General features: G+C 27.0%; 1 protein-coding gene across 2 annotated transcripts in view; it reads left to right on the forward strand.

Annotated features, from left to right (window-relative positions):
* The window catches only part of LOC117181639 (protein abrupt-like), a 156135-nt gene that overhangs the window by 56838 nt on the left and 72476 nt on the right, over positions 1-26821 (forward strand). The window contains exon 6 of one of the 2 annotated variants that reach the window (XM_033374533.1): positions 26117-26289. In XM_033374533.1, coding sequence (XP_033230424.1) covers positions 26117-26289 — 173 coding nt within the window. Of the gene's footprint in view, positions 1-16107; positions 17499-26116; positions 26290-26821 lie in introns of those variants that run through there. The other variant, XM_033374534.1, reaches the window with a different exon arrangement.

A 26821-nucleotide genomic window follows, 5' to 3' on the forward strand; every position in this document is an offset into this window, starting at 1 on the left:
GACTCGGGATACTTATAAGATACTACCATGATTTTTTCAGATTTTTTGGTCCAAAAATAAATTAGGCCAAAAACCGGCCTTACCGACCCTCCCCCTTTATTGGGTTGAAACTAATTTAATAAATGGCTATTAAATTTAAATTACTTTGAGTGAATTTAAATTTATTGCATTAAAATTAATTTCATAAATTGATGTTACAAATATTTTATTGTTAAATTTTACGATTCATTCAGGCAAAGAGTTTTATTCACGAATGAGAAATTTATCGGATTGAAACTAATTCAATTTCATTTAGAGTTGTTAAATTAAAATTATTTTGATTTAATTGAATTTATTAAATTTTAATTAATTTAATAAAAGACTTGAAAGTTTATATTGAATCCAATTTATTTAAAACTTCCAGTATTGAAGAAAATTATTATTTTTAAATTTTACGATTCTTTCGGACAAATGATTTTGGTGAAAAACGAGAAATTAATAAGCTAAAATTAATTTAATAAATTAATTTATATTTAATAACTTAAGTTTCGATTTTTTATTAAATTGTTATTAATTTTTTTTCTTGAAAAATTGCAAATATTATTTTTAAATTTTGCGTTTTTTTTTCTAATCATTTTTTTACGACAAATTCATTTAAATTAATTCAATATATCAATTTCATTCACCCTAAATTGACTAAATTTGAATATTTATAATTCAAGTTCAAATGGATTAAATCAAGAATTTTGTTTTTTGAAGTAATTTAAAAATCTGTTAATCTTAAAAGAACTTAATTTTAAAAATGAAGTTGAAAATGGCTCTCGTTTGAGGTTATATTTAACTCTGACAAGAAATTTTAAATTTCAAGATTTCTTTTCAAAAGTTATGATCAGTATTATTTTTTAATAAAATAATTAATTAAATTTTTTCTTAGATTTAGGTTTTGACAATAGTTATCAGAAAAAAGTGAAACCTACTCTCTCCAAGGTAGTTGTATTTTAGTTGAATCTCAGTAATCTAAACAATAAAATAATTTTCAATTTATTTTTCATTTTTAAAGAAAATACTCAACTAGAGCAATTTGAAAAAGCTTTCTCCTGGCTTCCATATCTTCTTTTTTCTGAGCCAATACAATTCGTCAATGTCAATATTTATAGAAGCAGATCCATTAATTTGATTTAAAATTGTTTGATGAAAAGAATATGAAAAATATATTTTTTGAACTACCGTGGAGCAGAGTAGCAAGGTTTATAATTTCAGTGAAATCAACACAAGACCGTTTTTTCCTTCGCGTTTTTAAATGGCTTGAAAAAATGTAAATTCGTAGTTCTTCGATGAATATGTGTAAAGAATGCTAAAAAAAATGGTTTCAAATATTGAAGAAAATTCAAAACGTGATTCCTATTTATGGACTTCTTTTTTATAACCTGCTCTTTTCCATGCTAGTTACCGACAGTCAATGTATTACCATCAGTCGGTAATGTAAATTCCTGACATGGATCGATAATCAAGCCAGTGTCAAATTCAGTTTCAGGACTGATAAAATCATCGGTAAGGCAGAGTTCTGCTATATCGGTTAGAAATCGGTTGTATGTCAGGAATATACATTACCGACTGATGGTAATATACTGGCAGTCGGTAACTTATCGGCATGATTGAAAAAAATTCAAGCCAATTGAAACGATGTGAACTTACGGTCTAAGGGTAAATATATCGCATTTACTTGAAATATACGTTTAAGGAAACGCAGATCTGTAATACTGTGTTTCGACCTTCTTGACGTAATTCTTGTAATCAGAGGTCGGAAAGCGCAGGTTTTTAAATGCGAGGAAAAAAAAAGTTGACAAAAAAAATGTGCAAAAAATTTATTGCTACAGCTGACGCTTTCCGGGCTCCGCTTATCATTATCATTATCATTATCATTATTAATATTGTATTGTCATTATTTAAACTATCATCTTTCATATGTATGTGTATTTAAGTCATCTCGTTTTTCATTGTTTATTGCATAAGTATTACAAATTACAATGCTATCATATGCATTAGCAATGTTCCTATTTTATGTTTGTTTTATACCCAAGGTTCTAATAATAAAGAAAAATTTTCTCGGCTATAAGAGATTCTCCTTATTTCAAGTATTTAGTTATCTTAACTAGGGTCATGGGCATTTATCAAATGTATATGAAAAAATGAATAATTTTGAAAGTGCCAGATTTTTATTAGAAGCGCTCGCATTTGCCGGAATTTTTGGTTAGGGGAGTGGAAAACTGCAGAAAACCAAAACTGCCGAGCTCAAGTTCTCGACATACGAGTTTGGAAGTAGACATAATGTTAGATAATTCATTTGACAAAATAATTCTATATAAATTAAAAATTAAACAGTTTGACTGAATAATACAAAAAATAATAAACTGTATAAAAATAAACTGGAAAAATGAGTCTAAGAATATTATTTTTATCGATGAAGAAAAGACTTCAATACAGTTTTTTTTTTAAATCAAAATCAAAGTAGGTACAGTTGAGTAATTTAAATAATTAGTTTAGGATTTATGATAATGGTTGAAAACCAATTTTATTAACAAATAATAACTAATAATAAATTTTTGCATCTTTTTTTTGTAGGTATATATTATTTTTCTTCTCAAACTAGGTTCAAGCTTTTTTTTAAATTTATAAATAGTCACATTCATTTATAAATATTTATAAATATTTTATAAATATTTATCGATATTTCTTATATTTTGACTCATAAAAAATTTACTCAGTAGAAGATTTGAATTAAATTATCTGGAGTATTGTTTAGTTTAAAAAAGAAATTTTTTCTATGTGAAAGTACTACCTTTTTAATTCTTGTATAATTTTATTATAAAATAAAAGTTAATATTCATAAGTTCATGTGATTATTTATCAATTTAAAATAAATTGGAAACAAAATTTACGAAATTTAAATTAGACCAAAATCCAAATTAAAAATCCCATTTAACGTCCAACAATCAAATTGATGCAAAATCCTGTTGAACAAAACAAGAATCCAACGACCAAATTTGGTTCACAACGAATAAACGAAAACCAAAAATCCAATTGTAATCTGAAAAAAACAAAAAACAAAACATTTTTTTTCGGAAAAAAATGAAAAAGAGGAAAGAAAAATGAGAAGGCAGCCAACCACATCCCCTTCCTTCTTTCTTTTTTCTGTTTTTCCCTTTTTTTTTCCTTTTTCTTTCTTTTTTCCTTCTTTCGTCTTTTTTATTTTTACGATCATCAAATTACAATAAAATAAAAATGAAAAACATAAATAAATCTGCATTACCAACGTTTCCGAAAATTTTGTTTTTTGTTTTTTTTTTCAGTTTACAATAGGATTTTTAGTTTTCGTTTATTCCTTGTGGTTTAAATTTGGTCGTTGGATTCTTGTTTTGTTTAACAGAATTTTGCATCAAATAAATTGGAAACAAGTTTGATAGAAAAAAAAACAACAATATTTGCCTATTCAAAAAATGTGATAATCAATATTACTAATTTGTTAATAACCATAACAATTAAGAGTCATTGACAAATTTGTTTCGAAATATTTTTATTCAGTTGCCTGGAATATTGTTTAGTAGAGTTTTTTTTATGTGAGGGTGACTAATTTGTGAATTTTTTTTATTGTTTCTATTATTAACAATAAGAAATATTTAATATTTATAAATGTGTATAATTATTAATAAATTTAAGAAATGTTCGAAAAAATGTACATACAAAAAAGATACAAAAATGTACTATTTGCTTCTGAAAACGTTTATAACAATAGTAATTATTAATATTTGGTAATAATTTGTTAGGAGTATTATTTTTATTAGGTACCTGAGCACTTTTAGTCAACAGAAAGTTTTTTGCTGCCTTTGAGCTCCTTATCTAAGCATTTGTTATTAAAATTTGTGTGTAAAATACAATAAATAACATAAGAATGAATTTAAAATAATAATTCACAGACGCTTGTGTGAGCAGTGCTTATGTAACTGAAATTTTATAAACTATTTTAAATTTTGAAAATTATTTAAAATTAATAGATTTACTGGTATTAAATCCTGTTTAAATTTCATTTTTAACCGATTTGGTTTGAAAATTTCCAATTAAATAATAACTTTTTCAATATTAAGCAATATTTGGCTATTTATTTAAAATGAGAAATTTAAAGTAAAATATTCAAATCTAACGAATTTGAAATAATATTGCAATGTAAACGCAATTGAAAAACTATTAATTTTATACGATTTAAACTAAAAAATAATTTAACAACTAATTCAACAAGTGCTTAATTCTAAATAAACTTTAAAATCAATGAAAATTAATATAAATTTGCAAGACAAGAAATCTTTCAACTTTTCTATTGATAAAAGTTAAAAATGTTCTAAAATTAACGTTTTTTATTTTGTAGTTTAAAATTTAATTGCGAGTTTTTATCATTTTATATATGTAAATTAATCAGCGTTTTGATTAAAAAATGTTCAAAATGTTCACTTTTGATTACTTCAAATAAAAACATTTTGAGCTTCATGAGTTCAATTTTTTTAAGCGACGAAAAAACCGGGAAATGAAAGTAAATAAAAAATGTTACGTTGCTATCCTTTTCAAAATGAATTGCTGTGATTTATATTGAAATTGTAAAAAAAAACTATTTTTGATTCTCAGTTAGATACGATAACGAACTTGAAAATTTTCATGCAAATTTTGAAAACTTATAATTGCTCAATAAGGGCCCTCCATATAGTTATACATAATAATGATTAATTAATTATTTTAGTATACAGCAGGGAAATTGGTATCAATTAAATGCACGTTTCGGTGAAAATAGAAACTTTGCTTACGGGAATTCTCTAGTTTCAAATATTTCACTAATGACCCTTTTGAAAGTATTTCAAGTAGAATTCATATTCAGTATAAATTTAGTAATTTCATTAAAAACTAAATATATTATAGAAGTGTCAATCTTCACAATAAAAAAAAAGAAATAAATGCAAAATTAAATAAGGCTAAATTATGTTACCATCCACCTCTGTCCATGTATGGTCTCACACGAGTAAGTGGTTAATCAATTAAAAAGAGGGGCGAAGAGCGGGCCAATGAACGTCGATTGACAAAAGTAACCTGAAGGTTGCGTCCAGCCTTAAAATTATCGAACGAGTTCTGAATTTAAATATTAATTATTTTAATTAATACATATTGGTTTTGTGTCAGCAATAAATTTACGTCCGGGTTAATGTTATATTGAATATTGCAATATTTAATTAAATATTTAAACTTCAAACTCCACCATAAAAAAAATTTACTACAGAATTATTAATTAAAAGGTGGTATAATATTATAATATTTGTATTTACATATAGAAATTGAATATTTAAACATTTAATCATATTTAATACTAACTATATTAATTCATATTTTTTAATGATAGAATTAAATGCACGCGCGCTTGTTCACTTCTGGATTTTTATCTCCTAACATTAAAAACATAAACAATTTAAGAATAAATTGTTAAACCAATTTTTAAATACCAATTTGGAACATGTTTTAAACAATAAGAATTAGTAATTTAAAATTGAAAGCATTTGGAATTTTAAGATAATAATAAACTGAACGTTTTTGAATTAAAAAATTGCAAATCAATCAATTTTGAATCAGGTAAAATTCAAAAAATACAATATGTTGAATGGAATTTTCAAGTTTAAATGTTAATACTTTTAAATTAAAAAAAAAAGCTTTATAGATTGAAAAATTTCAGAGCAAAATTTTGAAAATGGGATAATTTTACTAGAAAGGAGTTAAACATTTTAACTTGAATACAATTTTAACTCAAAAATGCAAATATTTTCAGATTCGCATTTGAAAAAATGGATCTTTTAAAATTCAAAGGGATTGAAATTGTATTATTTCTAATTTTAAAATTGTTTAAAATTGAATAATTAAGTTTTGAAAGTCTAGAATCTTGAATAAAAAAATTATAGTTGAAAAAAATAAATTTGCCTTCATAATTTTCAAAATTCAATCTTTTGAATTTTAATTTCAAAATAAAAAATTATGACACGGAAAAATGGTAAATTTAGCATTAAACATGAAAGTTTCGAACTCTGGAATTGCAACCATTTAAAATTAATGAAATTATTCAATTACGCATGTATCAACTCAAATTGTTTAATTTTTAACTTTTTTTTATTTTAAACAACACAAATTTTAACTGTTTAATTTCAAATTGTTTATTTTTTCACATTTCATTTAGAATTATTATTGATTCTAGAAATTTTCAAATTGAATATTTTTCAATTTTTAATCTTCAACTAAACATCGGACAATTTCCCGATATTAAATTGCAAATTAAAAATTAAAGGGAACATTAAATTCGAAATCGTTTCTTTTATAATTCGTCTTCTTAATTGAAAGTTGAACTACTTTGTTCAAAATGTATTTTATTCGTTGAAAATTGAACTTTTTGGTTTAAAATTCTTTTTTTCTTGTTGTAACTAATTTGTTTTATCTGAAAACTTAATTATTCTATTTTTGGTTGAAATTATATGTATTTTCTTGTAATTCTTTTGTGTAGAAAATTAATCTTCTTGATTGAAAGTTGAACTAATATGTAAAAAATTGATTTTCTTGTTAAGATCCCTCTCTTTCCTACAAAATTTAATTATTTTCTTGAAATTTGTCCATTTTTTAGTTAAAAACCCAACTATTAGCTTGAAAATTAACTTTTTTGGTTATAAAAAGAACTTTAAAATATCAAATATTCTTAATTTAACGTCTGGGAAACAACCAATTGGTATTTATTAGGAAAAACCTTATTTTTTCGAAATATTTTGGAGAATTTATTAATTTGGTCGGGAAGAATTTGAGAAATAATTTATTTTTTATAAATACCAACTTTTTTGTGGAAAATCCTATTTTCGACAAAAAAGTCTTTTTAGCTTATAAATTCAAACGCTTTTGTTAAAAATTCGTCTTTTTTCTTGAAAATTCAACTAGCTTATTGAAAATGCAACTGTTTTTGATTAAAGTTAATTATTTTTTGCTTAAAAATTCGCCATTTGGGTTGAAAGTTTGTCTTTGTGGGTTGAAATTTTTTCTGTATCAATTATAAATATTCTATTATAAAAATAAAACTATTAATAAACTATTTCCAGCTTCTCAATACAAAAAAAAATGACTGAATAGTTATCAATTCAAAGTTATCTCTAAGAAAGACACATTACAAAAGAGATTTAAATTGTAACAATGCAAATCAAAATTTAAATTATAGCAAAATTAAATGACATTAAATTATGTTATAAATTGTTGACAAACAAGAGACGTTGGTTTTGCTAGAAAATCTCTAATTATTGAGTGAAAGCTTTCATTCAAATGGTTTGCTTTTATCCTCTGTTCGAAAAAAGTAATTGTTTGGTCCCCTGTTTTAACGATATACCATTAAAAAATGTTAGTGACACTGCAGACTATTGGGCACATAAAGCGAGGCTTGTCCAGAGACGTGTTTTACGAACGCTTCTGTTTTTAATGTTTATAGTGTATCACTTAAAATATATGATCTGTTAAATATAGGTTTGTTTAAAAAATACTTTCCGCATGCTAGAAATAAAAAAAGAGAATGTTTTGCGATTTGAATTTCGCGCCATAAATAAGACACACTTAGACATAACCTATCCTTTTTATGAAATTGTGGCGCGAAATTTAAATTGAAAAATTGACTAATGCAGTTTATATCCTAATTTGTGACTAATTGACTTAGAATTTTCTTAATTAGATTTTCTGGCTTGAAAATTGATCCAGAATTCAAATCGTTAAAGTTTTCAATATTGAAAGTTTAAAATTCAATGAAATAGAATGTTAATAAAACACACAAATTTGCATTGCAATTTTTTTCTCTGAATTGTGCCTCATATTACTTGGCTTTTAATTCCCAAATTTGTCGAGTAGAAAAAGGAATAAATAAATAAATAAATAAATAAATAAATTGACGTCGTGAAGTGGCGACGTGCAGAATTACAAAATAGTAGAGTGCCTAAAGTCTAGCCCAGGTTCCTTTTAAATATATAAAATATTCAGGAAACTTAAAAAGCTATTTGCAGAATTCCTATTTTTGTCGAGGCCCCGGTCTCATATGATCGTAAACAATTTCCTTGTTTAAATTTTAACAAGTGAGTTTGATGGTTTTCTGCGCTTTGTTGCTTTAAAGGACCTATTTAATTATTCAAGAGAGCTCCTTATTAATTCAAAGCATTGTTATGTACCAAATGCTTATGAAAGCTTCAAAAAAACTTTTTTTTAAAGAAAATTTTTTTTATTAACTACTCTACTAAAAAGTTAATTCTTTAAATGTAATATTCTACTGAATTAAAAATTCTAATTCTGTGATTTCAAATTGCGAATTTTCCATTGAAATTTGAATGTGTAGAGATGTATTGAATAAGGAAAACGATTTTTTAAAAATTAGTTTTAAAAGGAAATTGAAAATGATTTCCTGAAATTTCGAAAAAGAATTTAGGAGATTTTAAAATAGGATCTTTTAAAAGAGTCAGGAAAATATCGAATATTTTAAAAGATATTTAGAAGGCTGAGAAGTTTCGAAACGATGTCAAAAAAGTTATAAGAAAATAAAGATTTTTGAAGATTTCAAAATAAGATTGCGAATCTTTTGAAGGATTTTGAAAGGTTCCACAATAATTAAAACTTAAAATGATTTCTGTTTGTTTTTAAAAATTAATTAAATTTTATTTTAATATTCCAAAAAAGATCGAAAGAGAATGATAAAATATCATTATAAATATAAAAAAAAAATTATATTAAGGCTTCCAGATCTTTGATTATATGCTTTTAGATCATAGAGTTGGAGACTTTAAAGCATGTAAAAAATTGTAGCTCTAAAATCACGCGCTTTCGTGAATTAATTTCTTAAAATTTCTCTCCGTGTCGATTTTTGATGATTTAAAAATAAAATTTGAAAACTTTTTGGAGACGACTGAAAAATCCCGACGCTGTAATATTTCCGAATTTGAAAATTCCCGAATAATGAAATTTTCTAATAATTTATAATAATACCAAATTTGAAAATTCCCGACAGAAAATTTCCGAATGATAAAATATCAGAACTAAAAAATTTTAGAATTTAAACAGTTCAAAAATTTCTTTATAAATATTAATTATTGATCAAAAATACAAAAATACAATATTTTTGTAATTTTTTTTAAATGTTTAAGGTTTCTTAAATTATTGTTTGAATTTAAAATCACAATAATTGAAAAAATATCATTCTTGTTGAAACTTTTAAAAATTATAGTTATTTTAAATTAAAACAATAATTTAGAAACTTTAAACAATAATAAAATATTTTGTTATTAAATATTTGGGAAAATTTTATTATTCGGAAATTTTATTATTCGGGAATTGTATTATTTGGGAATTATATTATTCGTGAATTTTGTTGTTCGGAAATTTTATTATCCGGGAATGTTATATTAAGGAAAATTTTATTTTTCGGAATTTTTCAGCCGTCTCGCTTTTTAAGGAATTCGAAAGCTTCAAAGGTAATAATCAAATTTTCTGTAGATCCATGGGAAAATTACAAATGATTTATTTTAAAAAAATAATTTAATCAGACAAAGCAGAATTGTTTTAAACTTTTAGGAAAAATTAGAATCAAATGAAAATATATTGCCAAGGCTTAAAAGTTTTGAAAAGATTAAAAAATAATTAAATATTTTGAAAGATTTAAAAGAATATTTAAGCATCATCTAGATTTTTGAAGATTTTTAAATAGAAGGTTCTTAAAAATTTTGAAATGTTTTCAAAACATTAAAAAAATTTTTCAAAATTCTTTGGAAAATTTTGTATGATCTTTTAGTTTAACACAAATATTTTGAAAGGTTTAAAACAATTTTTAAACATCTAGATTTTTGAAGATTTTTAAAAGAATGTTCTTAAGAATTTTGAAAGGTTTTCAAAAGATTAAAAAAATTTCTCAAAATTCTTTGGAAAATTTTGAATGACCTTTTAGTTCAACAAAAATATTTTCTAAAGAAAATTTATAAAGATTTCTAATTGGTTCTCAAAAATTGTATAGAGTAAAGAAAATTGAAAATAACAAGTTAAAACATATGTTCATGAAATAAAAGTATTTTATCATTTATTAGATTATAATTCAAATTTTGTTGATTGATTAGATTCAGAAAAGTTTAAATTCGATAATGTCATAAATTGCCGGAAATTTTCCAATTTTTAAACATTTCAATTGTTAGAAATTTTAGAATTTCGACTATTTTTTTTTGGGACATTTATTTATTGAGATTTTCAGTTATTTTCTGAATATGTCAGATTTGTTTAATTTTGACAATTTTTTTAAAATTGAAAGACAAATTCGAGTCTTTTTAAAAGAGATTTAAAAGGTTTAGAAGTTTTGAAAAGATTAAAGAAAATAAAAGCAAAATGTATATTTTCAACGATTTCTAAATAAAATTTTAGAGCTTTTTAAGTTTTTAAGGATTTTAAAAGGTTTCAAAATACTGAAAATATGTTTTTAAGATTCGCGGGAAGTTTTGTTATGATGCTTTATTTTGAGAAATTAACTTTAAGAGAATATTGAAGAAAATGTCGAAAATTCTCAAAAAAGAATTTCAAAGATTTCAAAACAGAATTCGATAAAACTGTTAGTAAAAATTCCAAAAATTGTAATAAGCCATTTAGAAGTTTTGAAAAGATTCGAAAGTAATTTAAATTTGGAGAAGATTAGACATTTTCTTAAAGAAAATTTCAAACAATTTCTTAAAGAAAATTTTAAACAATTTTAATGATTTCTAAAAATGCGATGACCGAAATATCCCGAGAAATAATATTCTCGACTACGTAAAATTCTCGAAAAAGAAAATATTCAAAATAGGAAATTTCCGACTATTTAAAATTTCCAAATTAGAAAATTGCGAATAAATTTTCTGACAGTTTATTTTATCAAAAGGAAATAAATAAGTAGTAAAATCAAAAATATGTTTTTTAAACAAAAGCATTTTAGTTATTATTCATTACTGTATTATTTAATAATTTTTTAATTGTTCAGATTCAGGAATTTTTAAATTTGTTTATATCATAAACCGTCGAAAATTCGTCAATTTAGAAATGTCAAATTGTCTGGAAGTTTGTAATTTCCGGAGTTTTTATCTCAGATATTTTCTTTTTCGGGAATTTCATTTTTTTATTTTCAGCCATCCCCTAAAAATATCAAATTTATTTCATTTTGCAATATTTTTCAAAGTCTTAGGAACTGATTTTTGACATCTTAAATCTTTAAAAAGCTTTTTGAATTCTCTCCAGAACCTTAGAATTTAAATTTAAATTATAAAATTTGATCTCAAAATATTATAATACCTTCAGAAAATCTAATTTGGTTTTGAATTTCATTATTGGAAAACTGTTAACAAATAAATAGTTATTCGAAATTTTTATTTTATATTAAAAACTATATTTCAGTCGAAACGGAAAAACTGCACGTGCGCGCTACGCACGATTGATTATGCTAGTATTTTTTACATAAAAAAATATTTATAGAGAATTTGATGACATTTGAAATTGAAGTTGCAGGCAATTTTTCACTATGTCCAAAAAATTCCATATCATCTATTCCTAGAAAATTTGTTATTATGGCTGTATTTGAACACTTTTATGTAATTGTCTTTTTTCAGTCATTAATTATTTATTTTGTTAAAAAAGAAAGTGTCAATTTATTAGTGAAAAATGATAATTTGAAGAAGAAAAATCAGGAATTTTGTAACATAAGATTAACACTTTCTTTCATAACAAAAAATTTTCAAAAGATTGTTAATTTTTTACTTTTGAATGCTTGTGATTTACCCGCCCGTCCGTCTGTCTATCCGTCTGTAGAATTATAGTTCCTAAATTCCCAAAAATCTTTAATTCAGGATTTACAATATTAGAATATCGCTATAAATTAATCTTTAATTATTAATAATGATAACGAAAATAATTTTATTATTTCATCATTCGTAAAAATTCTAGTAAAATATTCTGATACTTATAAGATGGAAAAAAAATTTCCGTCGAAAACAGAATTTCATATTCGTATTTGTTAACTTAAATTATTTATAACAAAGACAAATGTTAAGTGTTAACATTTTTCTGTGGGTAGTAAGCTTAATACACTTTGATAAACATTAAATGGAAATGCGTTTTTTTGTATGAAAAAATGATGAAAATTATTTATTTGTTTATACAATTTGTTTCTAACAATTAAATTGAACAATCAACAAATTATTTTAATTTTTTTGTATGCTCAGGTTGCAATTAAAGTATATTGCTAATATTTATAAGGGTTAATCATGAGAATTTTTTTGATCAAATTAACTTTTTTGTGACATTTATAGATGTAAATTAAAAAACAATTTTTGCCTAATTAGAATTTTTGAAAATATGCAAAAACAGACATTAAAGAAAAAGTTTAATGCACATTTTTTTAGAAAAAGTTGTTTGTGTCGGACGTGAAATTTTTCAAGCTTCACCTCCTATTTCATGGAAAATTTTGTTCTGATAAAGCAAAGTGACAACTTGTTTTTTATTTTAAGCTAAAATATTTCAGATTAAATATTTTTACCTTTTTTCAAAATGTGTGCCTTTTTTTAAACTTTCAGAAGTACCGTTTTTCTCAAATATTTTCGAATATATTTAAAAAAGATATTATATCTGTGATAAAAATATCTATAAATCTTTTCCAGTGGGTTACAACCATTAAAAAAAGGTTTATTATTTTATAAACGAATTAATGAACAAAAGCCATTTTTCAGGATTGGCATTATTGAGTTCATTAAAATTCATAGTTTTGGTTCAAAATTTAAGAAATTCAATTTTCCTTATGATTTGTTGGAAATAGATAATATTTTGCTGTGCTTTTTTATAAATGTACAAGAGTTATTAATTATTTAAACAATTTTTGTAAACAATTTCAGAGTCTTACTATCATGAAACCAATAGGCTTAATTTTGTAAAGAATCTTCCAAGAATATCTCCGAGGACTCTTTGCAATGATACATTTCAAATTAAAAATTATGAATTATTTAAACAACTTTTATAAACAAATTCACAATTTGGATATTTTTCAATGTCATAATTTTAATCGGTTTCGTAGAGAATTAAAATAGCTAAATAGTGCATTTTTTTTCTAAAAATTATTTATATAATTTATATAATAATAATTATTAATAATTTATATAATAATCGTTTTCTATTTGGAAAATTATTATAGCAGAGTCAATTTAGTAAAAAAAAAGATCCTATTCGTTGAAAAATGAGCCAAATCTGAATTTGTTTATAAATATTGTTTAAATAGATCATTGTTGTCATTCAAAAAAGTTTTATAGTAAACAGTTATCGGAAAAAGCATTCATAATCGATTGCGTAAACAAAAATTGAGACTATTCGTTAAAAAATAGCGAAATTGTGAATTTTTAAATAAAAATTGTTTTAAAAAATTCCAAATAGCTTTTATTTAATTTATTGTACTGAACCATATATTTTCTCATTTTTTGTACAAAACTCCGGATTTCAATTAAATTAAAATAGTGCCAATCTCGAAAAATAAATTGTGTTCGTTAATTTGTTTATAACTTAATAAGTAATTTTGGTAAATTTGTCCCACCTACTGGAAATTATTTACAGATAAATCATTTCGAAGTTTGAAAAGCTTTTACAAAAAAAAAATTTCCAACTCGAATAAATATTGTAGGCTAAGAGTTTATTTTCCGATAGAAACTTTTTTTGTTGTTAAAAAATTCAAAAAATCTAGCTTAGATTTTCGATGATCTACACCTCCCCTCACACCTCCTAATTTGTTAGTTTTCCGAAAGAAGATATTATCTGTGTTTCTTTTTTAATTGATCAGCATTAACCTTTGTCCCGGGGTTTTGGAAGTAACGTGAAAATTTAAATAGGTAATGCTCAGCTTTTTGAAAAAATGAAAAAGACGTATTTGTTATTAATTTTTTGTAAATTCAGTTAGTGACTTTTTCAGGAATATTCAAGGAACAATTTAAACTCAGTAAATTTTATTTTTGAGCTTTTCGACCCCCTTGTATTTTGCCTGGAAAATGACCCAAAAATTCAAAATAGCAGTTTCATGCCAAATTTATGCTGAAGACGGTATTTTTATTTTATTTTTTTCAAAACGAATTATTTTTATTTAATAAGTGACAAGTTTACAAGAATTTAACTAATTTTCAAATCTTTAAACAATTTTGTTTTCCTTCAAATCATGATAAGTTATTATTTTTTGAGATAAATGTTAGAGCTTCTGAATTTCAAGAGTATATTTCTTCTTATACATATTTGGTAATTATATAAACAATTTGCATTTTATTACACAATTTTTTCTTCTGTAAACCTTGAAAAGGTATTATTTTCTGGAAATAATTAGGCAGTTAATGACTGTTATAAGTGATATTTTGACGAAAGTCAGTTTTCAAATATTTAAACAATTTTTATTTTGTTTAAACAATTTATTTTCCCTGTAAATCTTAAAAGCTTATAATTTTATTGAAATAATGACTAAGTCAATAAATGCTCAGAGTGATATTTCTCGTGAAAAAACAGTTTTTAATTATTTAAACAATTAAAATACGTGGAGAATTATAGTTTTTTCGGAACTCTTAAACTATGTTCTTTATTTCTCAGTAATTATCTCGGAACTTATAACTTAATTTTTGAAATCATGATCAATTTTTTAAACAATTTTTTTTCATTTACATTGAAGATTGTTATTTTTTTTAGATCGATTTTGTTGAGATAATAAAATACTAAATAAGAAGAGATATAGTGTAAGAGGTTAGAAAAATCTAGAATTTTCTACGTCTTTCCTATAAAAAAGAGCAATACATATTGTTTAAATAATTGCAAACTGTTTTCCACAAAAATATCACTCTGAAAATTTCTTAACAGCGTCCATATTGAAAAAAATCTATTTAAAATTCATAAAGTAAAATAATTGTTTAAAAAGTGATGATTGTTTAAATAATTGTTAAATATTCTAAAAAAATATTACTCTTAACATTCATTAATTTTGTTCTTAATTCCAGAAAATACGAATTTCACGATTTTATAAGAAAAAACAAAATCAAATAGAAATTGTTTAAACAATTGCAAAGTATTTCAAAACAAAAATATTATTTGGACATTTATCAGCTATATACTGTATCCCGGAAATCACTAACTTTCACGATTTACTTTGAAAAAAATGGTTTAAACAATTTAAAATTTGTTGAAATATACTTGGAAAATTGTCAGTTATTGATTAAGGCCATGTGACGAGTAGGTCACGTGACTAGATTCCTACAATACCGACACTTTTTGTATTTCCCAACTTATTTTCACATGAAGCACCACATCAAGTTGAAAATTTGGGATAATAAATAAGAAGCACTAAGGAAGATGGGTCTGGTTATGAATTCTAATAATTATGAAAAAGGTATAAAAACATTATTTACAAAAAAAAACTTTTTTAATAATTATACAAATTTAAGGCCAGATCCAACTTTCATCGTGTTTTTCATTTATTATCTTAAATGTTCAATTTGATCTGGCGTTTTGCGTGAAAATAAGTTGGAAAATACAAAAAGTGTCGGTAAGGTAGGAATCTGATCACGTGACCCACTCATTACATGGCCTTAAACATTTTTAATTTTTAATTCTTTTTTTCATTTTCCGATCCCAGTACAAGGGGGTTGAAAGGGTCAAAATAAAAAATTTATCGGGTGAAAATGATTCCTTGATCAATCATTCCTTAAGAAGAAAATAAACTTTAATTTAAAAGAAGTTAATATTGTCAAATCTGAAAAAATGGGGAATTCCTTTTTCCGGAAAACAAAGAAATTGGGTAGGGCATCATCGATGACAACAAATTAAAAGTCGATTTTTTAGTGGGTCCAAGTAGTGAGTTTGAATGGCCCGATTAAAATGATTGAGAGTTGGAATTGATGATATAAATGTTAAATGTGTGATGGCTATAAGCAGGATAGAGATGGACGATGGCGGTGGTTGTAACGTACGATTTGGATGACGACGGCGATGGGACTAATTGAGACTTGGTCCGGTGGTGTGTTGCAGCCGACGCCGTGGTCGCAGGAGCAGAGTCAGGATCGGGATCGGGATCCATGGTCGGATTTGGGCCAACCTCGGGGTCCGTGAGCGGACCCGGGGATCCAGGAAATGGGACTTGGGACTCACCCCGAGTCTGTCCGATCTGCACTCGCGTCTACAGCAACAACAGCAATCTGCGTCGTCATCTCAGATCGGCCCACGCCACCGCCACCGACCTCCTAGAATTGACCTCACTTCAAAGAAGGCCCACAACATCGGGAACGGGACCGGGAATAGGACTGGGACCCACACCAGTATCGGGCAAATTAATGCCTCTAGATTCCCAGGTTCAAAGGTCATCCTTCAAACAATCCGTTCTCCAGATTGACGATTTTGTGGAATCAATGTCGGAAAATCCGCTAAGTATTCACTCTAATACGTCCATCGGATGTGATGAGGTTCATAATGTTCAGTTTCGACGTTCTGATATCGGATTTGCTTTCGATCCTACTTAATTTTTTTGTTTTTACTGAAGGAAGTCTTACGTAAAATTGAAAAAAAAATCTTGAGATTTGAATTTCCCGCCGGATACTAGCCTCTAGGTAGCGCTCTAGTCAAAGTTCCGCGAAAATTCAAATTTTATACATAAGCAATTTCTTTTTCTATAGAAATTAGTAATAACAGTTTATAGTTTATTTTTCTTTCATAGTTTTGAATGTTGCAAATATAATAATAATTATTGTCTACCAAAAGAATATTTCAATGTGACGAGATACATAATGTTCAGATTCGACGTTTTGATTTCGGATTCGTTTTTGATCCCACTTATTTTTTGTTTTAGAATTTTATTGTTGCGAGTACTAAAGCAAATCTGGCTTGGAATTGAGAAAGAAAATCTTGAGATTTGAATTTCCCGCCAAAAACAAAGTCGCTAAGCAGCGCTCTAGTCAATGTTCCGCGAAAATTCAATTTAGATAAAACAAAAGTTCTCAGAATTTGTATATTTCTTATACCGAAATCTATCAGATGTCATACAAAGCTACCGTTTTTATGAATAAATAAACCTTAATTATTTTCAGATGAGACTTTCTGATATTGGATTCGCTTTCTATCTCACTTAATTGCCTGCTTTAGAATCTTTTCATCAAGAAAATGTTGTTATTTAGTAAATTAGAGTCATTTGAAACGCACTCGTTATTCAGTTTTCTATTTTGCATTCTCAATTTAAAAAAAAAGAAGGCTTGAGTTACATAAAATAAAAAAGGACGATCTTAAGATTTGAATTTCCTACTAAATACAATTTGCTAGGTAGCGCTACCTGCACTAGTCAATTTTCCGCCAAAATTCAAGTTGCATAAGCTAAACACTGTTTCGTTTGTACAAATTAATAAGAAAATTTTATAGTTAATTTTTAATATAGAGTAAAAGTAGAAGCCATTCAGTTTGAAAAAAATATATATTTTAGGGTCTGGTTTCAGAATATTTAAAAACATTCCTAAGCATTTTCAATAGATTTGAATAATTTTAAGATATTTTAAAGTATTTCGAAGAGTTTGCGTTATTTAAAAATGTCAAAGTTTCTATTTTGAAATATTTTAGGCTATTTAAAAAAAATTCTAAAGTTTTTTAAATCAAGTTTCATTACTTTTTAAGGAATTTCGAAAGATTTGAAAGATTTGAAAGATTTTATGGTATTTAAAAAAATTCGAAGGAATTTTCAAGAGCTTTGTCCTGATTACTGAAGCAAGTATAGTTTTTAAGTAAAATAGAGTCATTTATGGTACACAAGTTATAACGTTCACCAGTTTAGATTTTGCGTTTAAACAAACTAATGCTCGAGTTACTTAAGATAGAAAAAACTATCTTGAGGTTTGAATTTCCCGCCAGGTTCCAGCTTCCAGGAGGCGTCTGCTGTCAAAGAACCGCGAAAATTCAAATTGGATAAATTAACAATTGTTTTTCACAGAAATTAACAATGAAAGTTTATAGTTTATTCATAAAACCAAGTAAAGGTCTAGTCCATCCAGTTATAAAAATGTTGAGAACTTATTTAAACGTTCTTTCAGTAGACAATTTTGTTATATTTGAAAAATTTAGAAATACATAGGATAGGTTGACCAGTACCTAAAATATTAATTATTTTTCTTTTCAAACTGCATAAATTACACTTTTTATTTATTTTATGAGTAAATTATAAAAATCTATTATTAATTTGTATAAAAATAGGAATTTTTAATTTACCGAATTCGAATTTTCGCGAAAATTTTACTCGTGTAGCTAGCGCCACCTAGGTACTAGTACCTGGCGGCAAATTTAAATCCTAATTTCTCGAATCAAATGCTTTCTTGAATAAAAATCGAGACTTGTTTCAGATAGTCCATTTTTTTATCACATGATTTACATGTATAGAATAAATTCTGTCAGAAAATGCGTAAAAGGACAACCATCTTTAACTATCGCTAAAGATGTTTATAATGTGTCTAGAGTAGGGTGGTCCATTTTTTTTTTTACTTTGCATGCTCACTCCCAAAACTTTTTGAAACAAAAAAGAATACCCCTTTTTTTTGTTCAGGTGAAATTGAAATTTTTTGTGCTCCTCATACCCTTTAAAGTTCAACTTAGGCATATCGAGTTGTCCCTCAAAACTTATTTTCAAAATTAGCCATAGAATGAAAATCGAAAATGATTTTGTGGATTTCACCCCCATAAGACTGTTAAAGTCCCAAAAAATCCATCAGTGAAAATTTGTTTTTGACTATCTTCTCCTAGAGTAATGGTACAAAATTGATGTTTTTTTCCAAAATTTCCAACTTTTTTAAAAGTAACTTAGAGTATAGGGATACTTAATCAAAGATAACTAAAATTATTTTAAAAATAATTTAATATTATTTATTGCAATTTTATCTCAAATAGAGGGAGAAAGTTACATTATTTCTGAAATGTTCAACTTTTCATTTAGAGCTAGGAAATATTTAATTAAAGTTAATAACAATTGTTCAAAACGCTTTTTTATCGCTTATGTCTATCATCTATCAGAGTAATTCTAGAAACTTGCGATTTTGTTCTGAAATTTCTAACCCTTTTCAATTTTCCTCTGAGAGCGATGTAATAATTCACATTTAACAAGAACACTTGTTTAAATAAATTATTATTGTTAATGACTATCTACTTTTAGATTAATGCTAGGAAAGTGCGATTTTTCTTTAATTTTCAACCTATTGTCAACCTTTTAGTTGGAGTGAGATAATAATAATGTAAGTTAAAAAAGTATTTGTTTAAAAAATTTATCATCTTTTCTAAAATAATGATAGAAATTTGCGGTTGATTCTGAAATTTTTAACTTTTTTCACTTTGTATTTCGACCCAATTTTTCACTTATGGTGGGTTTTTGGGGACCTCTCAAACTTTATAGCTTACAGGAAATACGTTTTAAATCGTATGAGGGTTTACTGGACCTCTAAATATAAATTTTTTCAAAGCAAATAAAAAGTTTTTTTTTCAAAAAATTTAGGGGTGAGGGTATAAAAATTAAAAAAAAAAATCAGAATGCGTTATTATTGCTTGGCCAGTGTATCACGTACAAATATAGTTGTAATATAAATATATTTCTATGTCAGTCCTACATGCTTAAGTTTTTTAAAGACTGAATCTGATTGCATTTTGACATTCTTTTTCTATATTGAGAAGCTGATTTTTCGATCGTCCTTATTTCTATTTTTAGATGCGTTGAAAATTGAAATTGTGTACTTCGTCGTTTCTAAATAAAATTTAGGACCGAGAAAAGATTACAGGAATTTTTTCTTATAGATGAATCGTCCTTCGATGTTAATAAGGCGATTATAATTGCATTTACAAAACTTAGATTTAATTTTATTTATTTAAAGGAAGCTGCAATAATATATTTAATTAGGTATTATTGAATAAGTTTCGGTTCTATATAAATACACACAATTTTGAAAAATAAAAAGTAATACCTGTTTCTTAAATCTTTCGCTTCTTGTTATTCTTCTTATTTTCTAGATTTATAATTATCTTTCTATAGAAATTCTTACAAGTAAAATCAAAACTGCTTTTCAATTATTATTCTCAACCTACAATTTGAAATTCTGAACTTGATTGAACAAAAGATTATTGATTTTTAAATTAGACCTCTGCTATTCCCATTTGAAGTCTCTAATTCAAAACGATAAATAACGAGGCTGAACTTTCCTTGATTGACACCCTTGTAATTAAAACCGAGAAAAATCGATCATTCGAAAATTCTATTATCAACTGAAACAATTTCTTTGGTAAAAATAAAATAATATTTATATTAAATGTTGCCTGGATGTACCTAAGGAAAAACCTGGAAATCAGGGAAGAGTTAGGGATTTTGAAAAAATCTTACATTTATTATTTAAATTTAATTTAGTTGAATTTTATTATATTTAAATTTTAATTTGAGATTTGTTTTATTCCGCTTATAAAAGATTCTATATTCAACACGTTACCAAATTTAGATTAATATCTTGAATATTAATAACCAGGTAAAATAAAATATTGGTTAAAAAGCAACAACTTTATTGCAAATTCATCCTCTTAGTTGAAAATTCGTCTATTTGCGTTAAAAATTTAACTATTTGGGCAGAAAATTAACTTTATTTTCAATTTGTATTTTTGGTTTTGAAAATGTAATATAAATCTGTCTTGTTGAAAATTCGTATTTTTTGCTTAAAAATGCATCTTTCTTTGTAGAAATTTCATCTGTTTTCTGTTTCAAACTCGAATTTTTTTGTGTGAAGTAACTGCTTTTACATTATTTGCGGAAAAATAATTATTTGAATTGAAAGTTTAATTATCCCAGTTAAAGATTGATAATTTTTATTGAAAATTCATAGATTTTTTTTTAATTAGGCTTTTTTTGTTTGTTTAAAATTAATTTTTTAACTTAAAGTGTTACGTTCTTATTTTGAGTTGATAGTTGGTTTCTATTTGTTAAAAATAAATAATTTTGGTTGGAATATTCATAATTTCAGTTGAAAATTCATCTCTTTGGTTAAAGATTTGACTTGTTTTGTTGAAAATTCTTTTTTTTTAATGTTAATTTCTTTAATTGAAATTAAAATTTTTAATTTATGGATACAAATGTAACTTTTTTATTTTAAATTGATATAGTTGGTTGAATATTCGTATTTTTTCCTTAAAAATTCATCTATTTCAATAGAAATTTAATATATTTTTTATATAAAAATGTAACTGTAAATGTAACTATTCTAGTTGAAGAATAATAATTTTTTTGACTGTTCCTATTAACTGAAAATGTAACGTTTCCATTTTTTAGTTGAACATTGATTTGTATTTGTTACACATTTAGCTTTTTGTACAAAATTTATCATTTTAGTGGGAAATTTATCTGTGGCTAAAAATTCAACTATGTGGGTGAAATTTCAACTATTTTGTTGAAAATTAAATTATTTCGTTGAAAATTTAACTCTGATTGAAAATTTATCTATTTTGCTAACCATTAATTTCTTGCTTTTTAAAAATATCAACCATTTTTTAAAAATATATCTTTGCAGGTTAAAAATCCTACTATTTGGGTAGAAATTTATTTATTATGTTAAAAATTTAATTATTTTCTTGAAAATTCTTTTTTTTGTTTTGTTTGTTTGAAATATCCACTGTTTTTTGTTGGCATGAATTTATCTTTTCAGTTTTAACCCTTAAAGGGCACACTGGGTGTAAAATACCCAGTGACTTATTTGCGCTTTAACAAAACGTACCAAATTCAAGAAAATGGAACATATGGCATTAGATTAATAAATTACATGAAAACTTATTTTTCTATGTCATTTTCACATAATTTTGATTATTATAATTTTTATACGCATTTTAAGATCAATAAAATAGTATAATCACGCAAAGTACGGAGTTTGATTTTCCATTGAATTGAAGCTTTTATTTTTCAGAAAAAATACCTTTTTTGGAACGAACACTATAAGACAAATTTTATCTTTGAAGCGCCGTATCTCGGAAGTATTCAGGTAAAATTTTAAGTAAAAATATCAAAAACTGAAAAAGTTATGAATTTTAGAGTGAAAGAAGTCATAAAAAATTTTTTTTTTCCAAAAATGATTTTTTTAACTACTTGAAATTTCAAAAACTGTTATCAAACCTTTTTCTCCTTAAACTAGATAGATTAAACATTATTAATTGATTTTGTTGTAAAAAACTATCCAATACCGTCGGCACAGCACACGTTTGAATATCCTTGGGTACCTAACACCCAGTATGCTCTTTATGTAATTTTATCGAAGTGTGCCCTTTGAGGGTTAAAATTGAACTATTTGGTTAATATGTTAAAAATTTTGTTGAAAATTCAACTATTTTGCTGAATTAAAAATCATTTGAATTTTCAAACAAAAAATGGTTTAATTTTTAGTTAGTTAAATTACTTTCTAACAAATGAATTTTAAACCAAAATTATGCATCTTCAACCCCAAAAAATAACGTTTAGGAAAGTACGTAATTCAACTTAAAATCAAGGAGTGGAATTTTCAACTTAAAAAAATGAATTTTCTACGAAAATATACATTTTTTACACCGGATAGTTTTCCAATATAAAGTGTGATTTTTTTAAATTGTTAAATTTTCAACAAAATAATTTAAGTCTGAACTAAATAATTAAATTTTGAAACAAAAGAGATAAATTATTAACCAAAAATTTAGTAGTAGACATTTCAACCGAAAAGAATGAATTTTGAAAATATGTAGTTGGATATTTTTATTGAGTTTTATAATTGATTTGAAATTTACGTGGAAATATGGAAAAAGTGGAAAGACTGAAGTCTGCCATAAATAAATAGAAAATTTTATAATTTACAAACCAAATAATAATAAATAAAATTTTAAGGAAACACTGAAGTTTATTTTTAATACTTGAAAAATTTTATGACACTATGTTGTCAATATGTTTAAAAACGGTTGATACTATTTAGACTATTTTCGATTTGATCAGATGGACAGTCGAAATTTGTCTTGAAGTCATTGTTGAGAAATGCTTTGCAAGAGAGTAAGAAACGCGGTACCTGCATGCGCATCGATTCAGATTGAATGGCACTTCAGGGTGCTTCGGCCATAAGCACAACTCGTTGACCGAAATGCAAAGTTTAAATAGGAATCGGCAAAATTGCTTTTGGTCTTTCTGGAAACTTGGATTCGGCAAATACATTTGAACTTTTCAAGAAAAAACTTATTCCAATGCCAGACTTGTCAAATCCAAACACTTCCAACTTTTCCAATTACAATTAAAGGACTCCAGCTAATTTCACCCTCGAAGATACACTATTGATATAAGTACACTTCTGATCAAAAGTTATTGTTATAATTTAAAAAAAAAAAGTTAAAAAAGGCCTGTCACAAATATAAAAACTGTTTTGTAACCAATTAAATCGTAATTAAGTCGTTTAAACCTCCCTCTTCCATACTTTCCCATCCCTACTTCTTCTCTACTCCCTATTTTTCCTTTCCACTCTTCAACCTTCGCTTCCTCTTCCTACATCAATTTCGTTCTCATCTACTTCTCTTTCTCCTCACTTTCCCTGCATCTTCTCTACTTACACCCCTCCCTCATTACCAATCACTACTCCTTCCCCTACCATTATTCCCCCCACTTTCCCAACTTCTCTCTTAATTTCCCCTTAATCTCTATACTTTCCGTCCCCTCATTTTCCTACTTCCTCTCCCCTTGTAGTTTCTGAGGTAGGAGTTTCCCTCAGTTGTCCTTGTTGGAAAAAGTACGATAGACGGAAGGAAACCCTAAGCATTTTTATTGCCTTTCACAAGGCAGTTGTACAGTGTGGCGAAATTGGAAATTGGGATTCAAAAATTGCCAGACCCTACATAACCTTGTAGCCTATTAAGACGTTAATTGACTCGTTCAAAACTCCCTGTCTTATGCTTTTTCTCCTCTACTCCCTCTACATTCCCCTACTTCCCCATCCCTCACTTCAATCTTCGCACACCCCTTTCCCCAACTTTTTTCCTCTACTTCTTCCTGTCCTTGCTTCTTTAGTTTAATCTTCTTTTCCCCAGCTCTCATTTCTCCTCCCATACAAACCCTCATTCCTAATAATTGCTCCTACTTCCCTTTACTTACACTTAATTCCCCCACTTTCCCTCCCTTATTTCGCCCTCACGTCCACACTTTCCTAATGTTATTAAAATTTAATAATTTTGACTCAAAACTTACGAAGAAAATGAAAAAAACGAAAAAGTAAACGAATCTGATTTCAAAAATGCGAACAGCGCCTACTTAATAAATTTCGGTATTAAAATTGTCCATGACAATGAAAAAAATGAAAAAAATTGTTGAGACTCAATATATCTCCTAAAAATATTATTTCTAAAGGTAACGTAAACGATTCTACAACATTAAAATTTCGATATCCAAAAATGCTTATTTAATAAAGTTTAAAAAAATATTTTTTTATAATAATTAAAAATGTTATGTGGCATTATAAACGGGTAAAATATTACTTCGGAGGTTAAAATAAATAATCCTGTTCAAAATGCATTTTCTGTATCTAATTACGTGCACACAAGAAGATCGAGATAGAAAATATTTCCAGGCTTGAAAATACAAAAAAAATTTATTTTATTCATCCATGGCGAGAGGAAGTAGGGGTAATGCATTGCGGGGTAAGTAGGGGAATGAGGGAGGGTAATTACGGGAAGGGAGAATTTGCGGTGTATGAGAAGGGTTTGGAAATGAAGGGTGGCGAAGTAGGGACAAGCCTGGAGAGGGGAATTGAGGGGAAATAAGGGGAGAGGAACTAGGGTCAGTGATGGGAATCGGGGGAGTGAGGAGTAGTGACGGGATGGGAAGTAGAAGTGATGCGAAGTGGGTTGTAGGGAAAGAAAATTGCGAGAATGAAAAAGGAGGGAAAATTGCGGGAAGGGAATTAAAGAAGAATGAGAAAAGGTAGAGGAAGTTAAGGGAAGCAGTTGGCACGCTTAATCATAACCTTTAATTTTTATTTAACTGTGACGCGAAATTTGAAATAGAAGATTTTATTTTCTCTTTCGAGATCAAATTATGGACCGAAGGTTTTGTGGTAGGCTTAGGGTATTTTGGGAAGTAAATGGCAGCTGTTAAATTCTCTGTTGAGGTTTGAATAATGGTCTTTGTTGACCCTACACTGTATTCTATTTTAGGTGGAGTAATGCTTTGTTTAGTTGTGCATATGTAGATCAAATGTAATCAATAAGAGTTTACATCTATATTTGAGCATTTAGGTCGCTTGGTTCATTTATCACCATCTCTCATCATTAAAAGGTAATAATTTCTCTAATCCTACACTCTCATACACATAACTGACCTGATTCATGATCATTTAATATTTATAATCTGTTTATCTTATTTTCAATCTCTTTACATCTAAAATGATTTAAAATTAAATCAAAAACAAATACACTGGAGTCCCGCTTTAACGGGCGTTTGGGGGTACTCATAATGGCCTTCACGGTAAATCGGGACTTTCTAAATCGTTCTTTTTCTCTTTCTTGATTGTGGCTTCTTATAGTGCCGAACCGTAGATTACGCAACTTCGCTAACCTTGTAAACGCCTCTCTCGTCTCCTTGGACCACCTTCTGTGACATGTCGGGATCCGGTGAAGCGGGTCTCCAGTGTATTATTACTCGAGGAAACGATTCCTAATGTGGCTGACTAGAATTTAAAGAAACTAAAGCATTCCTAAATGCTAAAATGCTAAAATCTATTTGATGAAACTTTTGTTTGCTGCTACAAATTCACTTGTACTATTCTTTAAATTAAGCGATAGATTTTGGTGCTCCACATTAGCCGCCGCTTTCCTGTTTTGTAAGTTTGTGAATTCATTTAGTTGCTAAAAATAGTTTTGTTCGACAGTTTGATTAGCTGAAGACTAAAACTCGAAAGATTCTTATTTGAGTATTGATAAATTATTGTATTTGTATAGGCACCATATCAAAATAAAAAATTGATCTTATCTATCAAAAACTTTTTTTTATTTCCAGCAAAAAGAGTTCGTCGTGGCAGGCCGCGACTTGGAACAAGAGGTGGAAGGCACATGACGTCTATTCATGGAAATTCACCATCTCGAGGTGATTGGTTGCCTCTTGATATGAGGACAACGCCGCCCTCCATGCCTGCTTTTCGTGGATTCGAAGAAACCTCTTCAGACGGTGTGGTGAGTATTACTTTTTATTTCCTGAACAATTTGTCAAAGATATTAGGGAATATCGGCCTGAAAAAGGAATTTCGTAACTTCCTATTAAGTTCTTAATGAAGCCGTTTAAATCACTCGCCTCCTCCTTTACCCCTTCCTTTATATTTTCTTATCCTCAACATTTGTACCTAGCTCTCCACCTCTACCGAATTCTTTTCCACTCTTCATCTTTCACCCACATCCTCCCTTAACACCACTCTCCACTCTCCTCACCCCTTCTTATCCTCTCCCTCCTCACCTCACCCCATATACCTTCTCCATACCATCATTCTCCTCACCCTTATTCTCTCCCTTCACCACACCCCTTATCATCTCGCTGACCACCCCACCTCATATATCCTCTTCATCTCTTCATTCTCCTCATCACTCCCACTATCTTCTTTCCACAGTCCTTACTGTTACCTTCTAACCTCCATTCGTCTTAACCCTACTTTCGTCCATCTCCCTTCTCTTTAACACCCAACTTATACTCTCTCTCTCTCTCTCTCTCCCT

Source organism: Belonocnema kinseyi, chromosome 10 (genome assembly GCF_010883055.1).
Source record: "Belonocnema kinseyi isolate 2016_QV_RU_SX_M_011 chromosome 10, B_treatae_v1, whole genome shotgun sequence".
NCBI classification, from domain to species: Eukaryota; Metazoa; Arthropoda; class Insecta; order Hymenoptera; family Cynipidae; genus Belonocnema; species Belonocnema kinseyi.